Source organism: Heloderma suspectum, chromosome 10, assembly GCF_057233095.1.
Source record: "Heloderma suspectum isolate Gila_16-S chromosome 10, 16-S_ref, whole genome shotgun sequence".
Taxonomy (NCBI): Eukaryota; Metazoa; Chordata; class Lepidosauria; order Squamata; family Helodermatidae; genus Heloderma; species Heloderma suspectum.
Window position 1 is genome coordinate 45,890,155 of NC_139467.1, and position 12,771 is coordinate 45,902,925.

At 49.3% G+C, this 12,771-nt stretch overlaps 1 protein-coding gene across 1 annotated transcript in view; it reads right to left on the minus strand.

Moving 5' to 3' along the window:
• Positions 1-12,771, minus strand: part of GRIK3 (glutamate ionotropic receptor kainate type subunit 3) — a 335,350-nt gene that overhangs the window by 42,921 nt on the left and 279,658 nt on the right. The window contains exon 11 of the mRNA XM_084816223.1: positions 11,108-11,331. Within this exon, the coding sequence (XP_084672349.1) occupies positions 11,108-11,331 (224 nt within the window). The remainder of the gene's footprint in view (positions 1-11,107; positions 11,332-12,771) is intronic.

Consider the following 12,771-nt stretch of genomic DNA (forward strand, 5'->3'; position numbering starts at 1 on the left):
TTGCGGACTAACATAAGCAAACGAAGACGATCCCTGCCTGGAGAAGCTTGCCGTCTACATTTCAGTTGTAGGGATCTTTTGCTTTATGATTGTGAGTTCACCATCTATGTGTATGGCACTTTATAGAGTACAAGAGGACAGGTCCCTGCCCCAAGGAACTTACAATCTAAAATTTGACACAGGGAAATATTTTTTGACACAGGAAAAACAGAGAAAGGGGAGGAAAGGGGAGGCAGAGGGAGCAAACAGGGGAAGAACAATCATGCTGCCACTTGCCACCTTTTCAAACAAGAGCGCACGGTCCACCCTGCCAATGGTGTCCATCACTACCTACGAACCCACACCTGTTTCATGTATTTATTATGAAGATTTATACCCTAACCTTCAATCAAGTTATCAGGGTGGCTTACAATAAAATATATAAAAAACAATATTACAACAAGTACATAAAAATAAGCTAAAAGCAGCAAATCCATAAAAGCAGCGTTAAAATAATATGCCAGACGGGATAAAACAGATAATCAAATGTTAAAAATCTGGCACTGGACAAACCTTAGAGCGGGCACCACAGGAGAGAGTGTCGCTAAGCCAGGGCGCCCCCACTGGAAACCACCCGCCGTACCTCGGTCCTGTTAGGGATGTACGAAAGTCACTTACCTTTCCGCGGATTATGTTGATGGTGGGGGGGAGGCGTTCCGTCCCTCCCCCCGGAATCCTCGACGGGGGGGGAGGCGATCCATTCCTCCCCCCTGGAATCCTCTACGGCCAGCTGTGCTCCGCGGCAGCTCCGCAGAGCAGCCAGCCAGGCCCAGCCAGGCCAGAGCCGTCCGCAGCCGGATTTCCGGCCCCGGAGGGCTTTGGGGAAAAACAAACAAACCCGCGTACGCAAATGGCGGCGGCTACGGCCGCCGCCATTTGTGTTCCTTAGTTTGGGCCGTCTTAGTCTACGTAAATATTTACGTAGACTATGATGGCGAAAATAAGGGGAACACAAATAGCGTAGCGGGCGTTATTTGCGGCGAATCAAAAAGGGACGCAAATAACGCCCGCTACGCTATTTGTGTTCCCCTTATTTTCGCCATCATAGTCTACGTAAATATTTACGTAGACTAAGACGGCCAAAAATAAGGAACGCAAATGGCAGCAGCCATAGCCGCCGCCATTTGCGTATGCGTTTTTTTTTTTAAACCCAGCCATGATAGGCTACGTAAATCTTTACGTAGCCTATCATGTCGTGTGTGTGTGTGTGTGTTTTTTTACAAGACTGCAAATGGTGGCGGCGGTGCCGGCAGCCGGTTGGAAGACCAGCCGCCGCCAGAGCTGCCGCCGGAGCCGCCGCCACCCGGAAGATCCGCCCCAGGTGAGTCTCGTCCCAGGGGGGATCCGGGGGGGGGGGAGGCCGTTCCGCCATGGAGTTCGGCGGGCTGAATGCACTGGCATTCAGCCTCACCGAGATCCGTGGCGGAATTCTCTGACATCCCTAGGTCCTGTGCTCCCTTGCTTGCTGTGAAGCACAGAGGACAACTTTCTGCTCTTCAGATCCTGTCGCTGGTATTGCCCTCACCCAGACACCCTTTCTTCTCTCTCATCTGCTCTAGCTGAACTGTCCACTTGTGACCTCGGCCAGATCTACACAGCAACAGAACGAGAAGCGCGATGGGGCATTATCCGGATTTTCATGAAATCAGCTTGGTCCATCAGCGGCACACGAAGCAAGAAAAGCCGAATGTGCACTACCTAAACCCTCGCTTTTCTTGCTTCATGTGCCCCTGACGGGGCAAAGCCGACTTCATCAAAAACGTCAACAACCCCGTAGGTGCTGCTCAACAAATGAGAGAGTTGTTCCCCGCCTCTGTCCATGTTCCCCTGCTCAGGGAAGTTTACTGGAAGTATCTGGGGGAAAAGCAAACCTCGCAGCGTGATCCCCATGAAGGCTTACTTTAAAGTAAGTCCAACTGAACTCAGTGGGGTTTACTCCCCTGCTTGAGACTGCAAGGAAGCAAAATATACTTCTTACTGGGGAGTGAAACTTAGTTCTGAGTAAATAAGCACACCGGGGGTAGGGGTGGCTTCACAGAGAGTCCAGCACTGGGATATGGGAAAGATTAAAGATTAAACCTGCAGTTTTATGAATGGAGAAAACAGCCTGCATTCTACAAATGAGTCAAGCCACTATCCTGACAGAAAGGAATAGTGAAACTGCGCTTTTAAGAAGGGAGAAAACTGCATTCTATGAATAAGCCCTTATCCTGACCCATCAAAATAACAAATCTATGCCTTTAAGAATGGAGAAAATAGCAGCATGGCTCCAATTTTCTCAATGGGAAAAAGACGCTACAGGTTCTCAAGGGAAAGGCACCTTTTTTTTTAAAAAAAAGGAGATGGAGCGGGTGTGCATTTTGGTGTGCTTCTTGTTGCTTTGAGGGCGGTGAAGGGAAATGCTGTGGGCACTGGTGTGATGGGAGTAGGGATGGCAGAGAATTCCACCACAGATTCCAGCAAGGCCGGATTCTTTAGAATTTTTCTAAAGAATCCGGCCCCCCGGAATCCGTGACGGAACGGCCTCCTGCCCCCTGCCCCCCCACGGAATCCCCCCGTGACGGAACTTACCTGGGGCGGATGCAGCGACGGCTCCAGCAGCTGGTCTCCTGGCCGGCCGCGGCCGGGCTGCTGCGGCCGCCATTTGTGTCCTTGCAGCTGTGATAGGCTACGTAAGTATTTACATAGCCTATCACGGCTACCCCCCCCCCCAAAAAAAAACAGCGTGCGCAAATGGTGGTGGCTACGGCGGCTGCCATTTGCGTTCCCTATTTTTCGCCATTTTAGCCTACATAAATATTTACGTAGGCTATTACGGCGAAAAAAAAGGGGAACACAAATAGAGTAGTGGACGCTATTTGCGTTCCTTTTTTTTTTGCCCTAATAGCTTACGTAAATATTTATGTAGGCTAAAACGGCAAAAAACAGGGAACGCAAATGGCGGCCACCGTAGCCGACATCTGCGTACACTGTTTGTTTTTTTGCCTGCGGTTGATAGGCTACGTAAATACTTACGTAGCCTATCACGGCAGCCTGGCTGGACGCAAATGGTGGCCGCTATGGTGGCCGCCATTTGCGTCCGCACCAGCCAGTCCGCGGCCAGAACTCCGGCTGTGGACAGCCCTGGCTGGCTGCTCCGCGGAGCTGCCGTGGAGCGGAGCCGGCCGGGCAGGATTCCGGGGGGGGGGCGGATTGCCTCGCCCCCCCTGCGAATCTGCGAAAAGGTAAGTGACTTTTGTACATCCCTAGATGGGAGCAGGAAGAAGCGGGGCACCAGCAGGTGAGGGGAGAAGAGTCTAGGGGAGGGGAGAAGAGTAAGTGGTTCTCCTCAGGCACCCTGAAGGCATACCCAAAGTTAATTCTGAGGAGGTGGATATAAGTGGGGGATTATTTAACACTTGACTGCCAGTTTTGACCCCCCCCCACTTCCTATGTCTATTAAGGTAAAGGTGTCCCCAGCCAGTCGTGTCCGACTCTAGGCGGTGGTGCTCATCTCCATTTCTAAGCCGAAGAGCCAGCGCTGTCCGAAGACGCTTCCGTGGTCATGTGGCCGGCAGGACTGAACACCGAGGTGCATGGAACGCTGTTACCTTTCCCGCCGAAGCAGTCTATTAAAGGAAGCGCCAATGTCTCTCTCCCTGCCCCTCCCCCCGCTCTTGCACTGCCTCTCTCTCCCCCTCTCCCTTCCCCTTTTCCTAACCAAACAGTAGAAGGTGTTCTGGCTCCTAGCCAGCGCAGAAGCTTTTATGAATGGGAAAGGCAGGGCAGATACTCTGACTGGCAAAAGCAAATACAGCAGGATTCTGAAGGGGAGAAACAGTGCTCCAGCGCTTTTATGAATTGGAAAGGCAGGGTAGATACTCTGACTGGTGATAGTAGTGCCAACGGGGGAAAAGAGTAAATGGGGAGGGGGAAGAAGCCATGTCACAGAGGCACACCCAGGATTTAATGCGGAGGGATGGAGCATACTGGAGGGGAACTGCCTGGGAGCCACTTTAAGTAAAAATACAAAGTAAAAGGACTTTCAGAAAATGCTTTTTTTTAAGAGGGATGCAGTTGGTTGGCTGGGGACTGGGCACAACATCATGTGTTGCAAAGGACCTCCAACTGCTCTCACTTCACACCAAATTGCTCATGTAGATTGCTCCCTCTTCTAGTCCAAGTAGAGGCACTGCATTTGCTCCATCAAGTTTGAGGTTGACTTTGTCAGATACAGTTGTGCTGACCTATCAACGTGCTCAATATACCTGTTCCTAGAGTAACCTGGACTCAGAGGGCAACCCTTATGTATCTGGGGGTAAACAAAATATTATGGCTGAGCTAAAAGTTCCCTTAAAACAATTACCAGCTGGAGATGTGGGATTTTGTCGCTATGTGTATGTGAAAGTGTCTCTCCAGTCCATCCCTGTCCCACTTTTTCCCATTGCTGCTTGTTTTGTAGTCTGAGTAGCGATGGCAAGAGTGCTCTTAGGGGTAATGGCATCTACCTTTGTTTTCTCCCAGGAGTCCTAGGAGAAATGGGGAGGTGGGGGAAAATTTTGGTTCAGCCCAAAAAAATATACAGTAAGGCAGCAATTGATGAACTGAAATGATAACGAAGGACTCAGCTGCCTGCAAGGGATGGATGGATCCATTTCTTTAGGGTCCTTGTCAGTTTTGCTTGTGTTCAGTCAATCCATTTCGATCTGTGTTTTGTTCATTTTTCTTAAAACCACACAAAAATTCATATTTGAATTATGCTTACAAATGCAGAATGAACAAAATTCTCCATCATCCATGCACAGCCATCTGAAACCAACATTCTCCTATAGGTTAGTGAAGTGCAATGGTTCCTCTTCCACCACCACCACCCTCCTTGGACTTGGCCATACACCTTCCCCCACAAGCTATTTAAATCAAAATTTGTTCCCTGTGCTTCCTCTTGTGTGGAAGCCAGTTTGCCAGCACTTGTAAGACGGAGAGTGTGGATGGCTCTGGGAACCAACTGAAAATACGAACCAAGCGCAAAACATGCCCAGCTTCTCACAAACAGATGTACCCGGGAGCATGAGATGAGGAAATGATACTGAAACCCCTATAATATAGGTGTAGCAACTGCAGTATTGCAACCGAAACTCTCCCCATGACCTGAGTTCGATCCCAGCGGTTCGATGACAGTGTACTGTCATTCACATCACTGCCTCAATTACACTACAAAGCATCACCAGGCAAAAGTGGCCCACCTAGAAGATATCATTCTGTATCTCTCACCCTGACGACATTTGGTGAATCCAGGCTGCAGCTCCATCAATAAGCTTCAAAAGCCTTATTAAAAGCTCTGATGGATCAAAACGGCACCATTTCTGGTTTCCAAGCAGCCAGAGAGCTGACTTTAAATGGCAATGACCTATGCTGGAGCTGATGGAGGTCTTTATATTGGGGGGGGCAGGCAGGCTTCAAGAGCGACTCATGTCTTTGAATTAAGGTGTACCAATGTTGGCAACATTTCCCCTGTGGGCAAAAATTCCAGAGCTGGTGAAGGTCAAGAGTGGAAAATGTTCCTATTATCTCTGGGAGTGACAAATCCAGTTTCATTCTGGAGACCTGTGTGCACCCACTTTCCCCCAGTGCAGCCTTTGTACAATCTGAATTATGCTGAAGGCCAGGTGTTGCTGAGAGACATAACAGGCTGAGGATGAAAGGCATACAAGCACGTAATTTTGAGGGAGAACTTGTGGTCATAGGAAGTTTAATTAAAACCAAGCCAAGGGGAAAATCATATGAGAGAAGTCAGCTCAGAAAAATAAAAATATCCAGTGATGTGATGGAGTTATTTTGGTTGGAAATCTGTACAGATTAAATAATTAAAAAACTAATAGGTAAGAAAGTGGATGGAAAGACACAGAAATAAAACTTAATGGAAGAATGAAAAGGATGAATTAATTTTCTCCCATTGTGGCATGACCGAATGCAAAAGTGGGAGGGAATTAATTAATTCGTCTGCTAAAAAGGTTTACAAGTTATTGTATTGTTTCTAGGGATGTACGAAAGGGTTACCTTGCTCCGTTCCGTGGCATCTGCGGTGGGGGGAGGCGCTCCGTCCCTCCACCCGGAATCCTCCCTGGCTGGCTCCGTGGCGACTCTGGAGCCATCGGTTGGGGCCAGCCGCAGCTGGAATTCCGGCTGCAGCCGGGCTGCTGCGGCTGCAAATGGTGGCCGCTACGCCAGCTGCCAAGCCATGATAGGCTACGTAAGTATTTACGTAGCCTATCATGACAAAAGGCAGCCACGCAAATGGCGGCCACTACACCATTTGCGTGGCCGCCTTTCTTTGTGATAGGCTATGTTAATACTTACGTAGCCTATCATGGCAAAGAGCAGGGGCGCAGCAGCCCGGCAGTGGCCAGACCAGCCGCCGCTGCATCCGCCGCCGCATCCGCTGCCAGGTACGCTCCATCCTGGGGGGATTCCGTGGGGTGGCGGGGGGGGAGGCCATTCTGCCATGGATTCCGGGGGGCTGGATTCTAAAGAATCTGGCCTCACTGAAGTCCATGGCAGAATTCTCTGACATCCCTACCCTATGCACATATGGAGGCTTTTGTGTATAGGGCTCCCCTTTTACCATTCTCCAACTGTAGGGATGCATGAAACTACTTACCTGTTTTGTTTCGTGACATCTGCGGTTGGGGGGAGGCACTCTGTCCCTCCCCCCAAAATCCTCGCCGGCCAGGTCCGCTCTGCGGCGACTCTGCGGAGCCACCGGCTGGAGCCACCCGCAGCGACATCTGGCTGCTGCTGGGCTGCACAGGGATGCAAATGGCGGCCGCCGTAGCCGCCGCCATTTGCGTCCCTTTTTTTTGCCGTGATAAGCTACGTAAATATTTACGTAGCCTATCACGGCGAAAAAAAGGGAACGCAAATGGCGGCGGCTACGGCAGCCGCCATTTGCATTCCTTTTTTTCCCCCTGATAGGCTACGTAAATATTTACTTAGCCTATCACGGCCTCCGCAGGGACACAAATGTCGTCCCTGCGTTAGCCATGATAGGCTATGTAAGTATTTACGTAGCCTATCACGGGAAAAATCATGAAGCTATTCATGAAGCAAATCGTGAAGCAAATCATGAAGAAAAATTGTGAAAAATCGCAAAGCAGCGTGAACGGCACCAGGTAGATGCTCCGTTTCGTGCGCCTTTTGCGGGGTGGTGGGGCGGGAGGGCTTTGTTCCGCCATGGATTTTGGGGGGCCGAATGCACTGGTATTCAGCCTCACTCAGATCCATGGCAGAATTCTCCACCATCCCTAATTGGTTCAAAAAAAAATAATGAGGGGGGTGGGATACCCAAACTGTCAAGAATGCACATTTTCCTCCATATATTGATATGGTGACTCTACTCACATGTTGGGAAACTAAGCATGACTTGGAGCACCCCTAAATGTCTGTCAGTAAGAGATGCATTTGATCAGTAATTTTAATAAGGGATGGAAGAAATAACTATCATGGGAATCTGACAGAGAGGATTTAAAAGTTTTTCCCCCCATGGTTTCATTATTCCCAGACAGTTTACATCTCTAGACTTTCTATAGAAGCCTTCTTATTACATCATTTTTAGAAATCATTTTGTGGGGAGTAAAGGCTGGGTAACAATATATGAACACTTTGTCTTGAATTCTAAAAGAAACTATTTCATAATCCAAAACTGTTCAATTATTCCAATTTTTCAGAAACCCCCCCCAAACCAGCCCTTGGAAAGAAAATGGAGAAAAACTGTTTTTTACAATTTTTTTATTGGCCTTCACATCGCCGAGCCTGGTGGGCGGTGACAGAGAGGAGGGCCTCTTTGTGGTGGCACCCATGCTGTGGAATGCTCCCCTGCTTGAGATTCATCAAGCACTGAACCTCTATGGTTTTAGGTGCTTAACCAAAACAGGGCTGTTTAGAAAGGTCTTCGCTCATAAATGATTCTCTTCTTGTTATGAATATGTTTAAGCCAGTTTCCCTTTCTCTGAGTCTTCACTTTGGTTTTTGGAGTTATTTTTGGTGATTTGGGAAGTTTTTCTTCATGGTATTTTCTGATGGTTGTTTATTGCATTTTGTGGATTTTTATGTAAACTGCTTTGAGTTTCTTTTTGGAAAAAAAAGTGGGACGTCAGTTTTTTAAATGGAAAAAAAAATAAAACAAATCTTTGTTGTGCTTCCCTCTGAATTATTCTGTGAGGAAGGCCATGCTTTCTCCAGTTAAAGCTGTGAGATGCCCAAGGCCATGCAGGGAGCGTGGAGAGGTTTAAACCCAGATTTCCATCTAGAGTAGGGATGTATGAAACTCCCCTTACCTGGCTCTGCCGGGTTCCGCTGGGGGGGGGGAGGCGCTCCTTCCCTCCCCCCGGAATCCTGGCCGGCCAGCTCCACTCCGCGGGGATTCCACAGAGCCGCCAGCCGGCTCCGCCAGCAGCCAGACATCCGGCCGCTGGCTAGCAGGGACACAAATGGCGGCGGCCATAGCTGCCGCCGTTTGCGTCCCTGTAGTCAGCTGTGATAGGCTACGTAAAGACTTATGTAGCCTATCACGTCTGGCTTAAAAAACCCCCCAAAAACACGCGTACGCAAATGGCGGCGGCTACGGCTGCCACCATTTGCGTTCCTTATTTTTGGCCGTCTTAGTCTACGTAAATATTTACGTAGACTAAGACAGCGAAAATAAGGGGGAATGCAAATATACGTAAATATTTACATAGACTAAGACGGCCAAAAATAACGCAAATGGCGGTGGCCATAGCTGCTGCCATTTGCGTACCTTTTTTTTTTTTTTTATAAGCCAGACGTGATAGGCTACATAAGTCTTTACGTAGCCTATCACGTCTTGTAAAAAAAAACAAAACCCGACAAGACTGCAAATGGCGGTGGTGGCAGCCGGTCGGAAGACCAGCTGCCACAGCCGCCACCGCCGCAGCTGCCGCTGGAGCTGCTGCTACCTGGAACATCCACCCCAGGTAAGTCTCATCCCGGGGGGGATCCGCAGGGGGCGGCAGGCCGTTCCACCACAGATTTCGGGGGGCCGAATGCACTGGCATTCGGCCTCACCGAGATCTGTGGCGGAATTCTCTGCCATCCCTATTCTAGAGGAAAACTCTTTCTGATCCCTTCCTTATGAGCTGCTGTCTGGCATCAGGTTCTCTCTGGAGGGGAGAGGATGGTCCATTCCTGAAATGTTGGGATCTTTGGAAAGGACTCCTCTCAAAGTTGGTTGATGCACCTGCTAAACTTTCCCTCCCCCTCCCCCTTTCCAAGCGGCCATTTAACCAATCCAGATGTGCCAGAGGAAACAAATCCACCCGCTCCCTGCTGAGCTGATTTCCACAACAGCATTACATGAAATTAGAGTATTAGGCACTAAGCTCAGGTAATCGCCTCCAAATGCTGTAATGGCCCCAGGGAGCCTGCAAGGCATCACAGCCGGAACACGGAGGGTGGGGTGGGGGGCTAATGGAGATAATGATGCTGCAGCTGCCTTTGCTATTCCCTTTCCTCTCAGATCCCAGGCTGGACAGGCTCTCGCAAAAGCAATTTGCCAGCTGACCCCAAGAGGCCTGCCACACAGGCACCTGGGATGTTTCCTACCTCAAAATTCATTCGCATAAAACCAACTTCAGGGATGGGCTGGGATCAATCTTCCCAATTACTACCAGGAAGACGCAGATTGTTGCCTGTAATTGTTTAATATGCTGCACTTCTTCTCCCTTTACATAGCAGTACAGGGAAGGTGGCATGGTTCTCCCGCCCTCCCAAACCAGTTTTGCATGGTGCCTGCTATGGTGATCTTGCCGTGACAACCACCTGCAGTGAGCGGCTGCATCGGTGCCACAGCCCCCTAATTCCAGCATGTGTGGAGTTATCACCATTCTTCCCCAGCAACAGCAGGGAAAGCCCCCAACCCCCTGGGGCTGGGAAGGAGGGTAGAAGGCCATGGCTGGCTGTGAGAGAGATAGGAGCCAAGAACCTTCCCGGGCTGCTCCCTCCTCTCACACTCCATTGCAGCCACTGTGGCAACCCACCACCACCCCTGCCCTAGGGACTGCTGGGAAGGCATGGCAGTGACCAGCCATCAAGACTCAGGCAAGCATCTTCACTGCCGGTGATAGCTGGAGCTATATGCTTTGCCCTATTTCATGCCACTCCCAAATTTGAGCCATGCAAAAAGGATGGCGAAACTGGGGGAGGCATTTTGGCTCAGCCCTCATTTAAGGGAAGCTCTAAGACGCCGTCTTCCATCTCTCTGTGCTTTCCAAGTAGGGTAGCCAGATGGAAAAGAGGGCTGGACCTTGTAAATTTAGCTGTGTAGAAGATGACAAGCTATGCCTGCTGAAATTCCCTCTTCTACACAACTATTAAGAAGGAGCCTTATCACCTTTTGCATCTGGTCACCCTTACTCCAGGTCCTTCTGGGTGTGGGGAGAGGGGGCAGGCAAAATCACACCCATGAGGAGCCTCTGAGCTTGGCCAACACCAGCCACTATCAAGCAGCACTGATGTGGCAACGAGACCAGGCACCCATGTTGCCTCTAGTTGCAGCACAGGAAGGCGCACTGGCTCAGTTGCCAGGGTGGCCAGGATATTTGCTGGAGTTCCTGCAGACACAACTGAATTTTGTGGGATATTGGGGAATGGAGGAAACTAGCACTGGCCTTAGGGAGATATAATAGGGAGCAAGTGGCCAAAGAAGCTTGCCCTGTGACCCCAAGAGTGGTATAAGGGAACACAGGGAGGAGGAGGAGGAGGAGGAGGAAGCTGGTTGACAGCAACCCCTTCCCTTCTGATCTGAGGCCATGGAATATGAATGAGGGAGAGCCAAATCTGACGAGGTATTTCCCCAGGAAAGTGCTAAACAGAAGCTCTTGCTTCCCTCTGAGTCAACCCCAAGGTGAGAGTCAAATGTCGCCGGGGACGATCAGTGGCGGAAAAGGAAGAGCAGGAGCTGCTGTATGTGTGAAGCAGATCTCCATCCCCAGGAGCAGGAGGGTTTCTGAGGGAAGGTGCCCAGCCCAAGCCAAGAATCAGGTCTTCAGGCCCTTGTACTTGGTGAGCTCCTTACCTGGCAATCACAAAGAGCACACAGCTAACTCCCAGATAAGCGAGGAGGATGTACATCCAGATGTCAGGAGACAGAGGGTTAAGGAAGGAGAAGGCACTGGGGCTGGTTCCATTGGCCTTCCGGTAGAGTATGCTGATCCCCAAAGTCATGAAAGGCTTGGAGAAGTCTATCGCTTTCTCCCGGACATGGGTGATGGTAAGTGGAGCGACTGCCAGATCAGCTTTCTGTGGAGCAGATGTGACAAGAAGGGGAGAGAGAGAGAGAGAATAGCCATTAGGAATGAAGAAGGAAGGCGATGATGGCGTAAGAAGTTCTTTGGTCTCTTTAATGCAACCTTTTTTCCTGTAGGACTGCTTCAAAGATATAATTATTCTGGGGGAAAGAGCTGCAGTGGAACTGGAGTGGCCCTTATTGGAGTAAAATATTAAAGACATCTGAAATATTCCTAGCTCTCTTATAGAGACAGCTTGTGCACAATATCCAGCTGCCAATTTTAGCTGGAACCAATTGTTCGATCAACTTTGTCACTTCTTTGCTTTAATCAGAGGGTCCAGACATTGTTCTACGTGTGTTTTTTACTCACATTTGCACAACAGACAGTTTGTAGCCTTAGGGCTGAATGACCTGTCATTCTTAGGTGTGCATGTTTGGTTTGGAGGAAAAGGGCGACTGAAAGAACAAGAAGGTCCAAGGGCCAAACTAGAGATCTGCAAAATGAGAGATCTGTATACAAACATCCTCCCCTTTGCCTCAAAGCAGCTGTGGATGTACGTGTGCATGTGTGCATGCGTGTGAGCGCGTGGATCAGGCCGTGGTGCTAGGGGAGGGTTTTCTTAATCCTCTCCTTCCATGTCATTGCCCTCAAGCTGCTATTAGCTACAGAGGAGAAAAAAGACAGGTACCATCTTATTAAAGAGAAGAAGTCATGATATGAACTGAACCAGCTAAACCTTGGATTTTCTGCAGAAATCTGTGGCATAGGAGTAGGACTGAGAAACAGCATTCCTCTGGTGGTTTCTATCCACACGATCCAGGGCAGGAAGTGCCAGAGGAGGATTTCTAAGGTGGAAATTCCAGAATTTGCAGGTTGCTGAGATGGTGCAACAAGCCAAGTCATGCCTATGGGCAGGAATTAGGTACAACTCCACGTGTCTTCCCAACCCTAACATTTTCTTTGTCCTCAGTATCCCACAGCCAAATTGACTAGACTAGCCCACAGATCAAGTCGCTTATGATCCCAGACGCCACTTGTCCTCTGTGTCTGTCTCACTCCCCTTCAGGAAAATGCCATGGCTCCCTTCTTATGCTAGACTAAAATGAGAGCATTTCAAAGAGCATCTAGAGCATTTCAAAGAGCATCAACAGAAGGATCGCAACTGACTTAAGCACTCTGCCCATGCAGCCACTGAGCCTGCACTGCACGGGCTTACAAGGACAGCACAATTTGGTGTGCCCATTTCCCAGATGTAGCCCATCACTGTAGTGAATAATGTAGGGAACTTTTGCCATGTTTTCAAATCCCGATGTTTCTTCACGGAGGAGAAATCTTAGCTCTAAGTACAGTTATACTGAATTAAAAGTTAATGTGCTGGATTTGAGTATCTTGGAACTATAGTGAGATATTATGCTTATAAACTACAGAACTATGTATTGAAGATGAATTA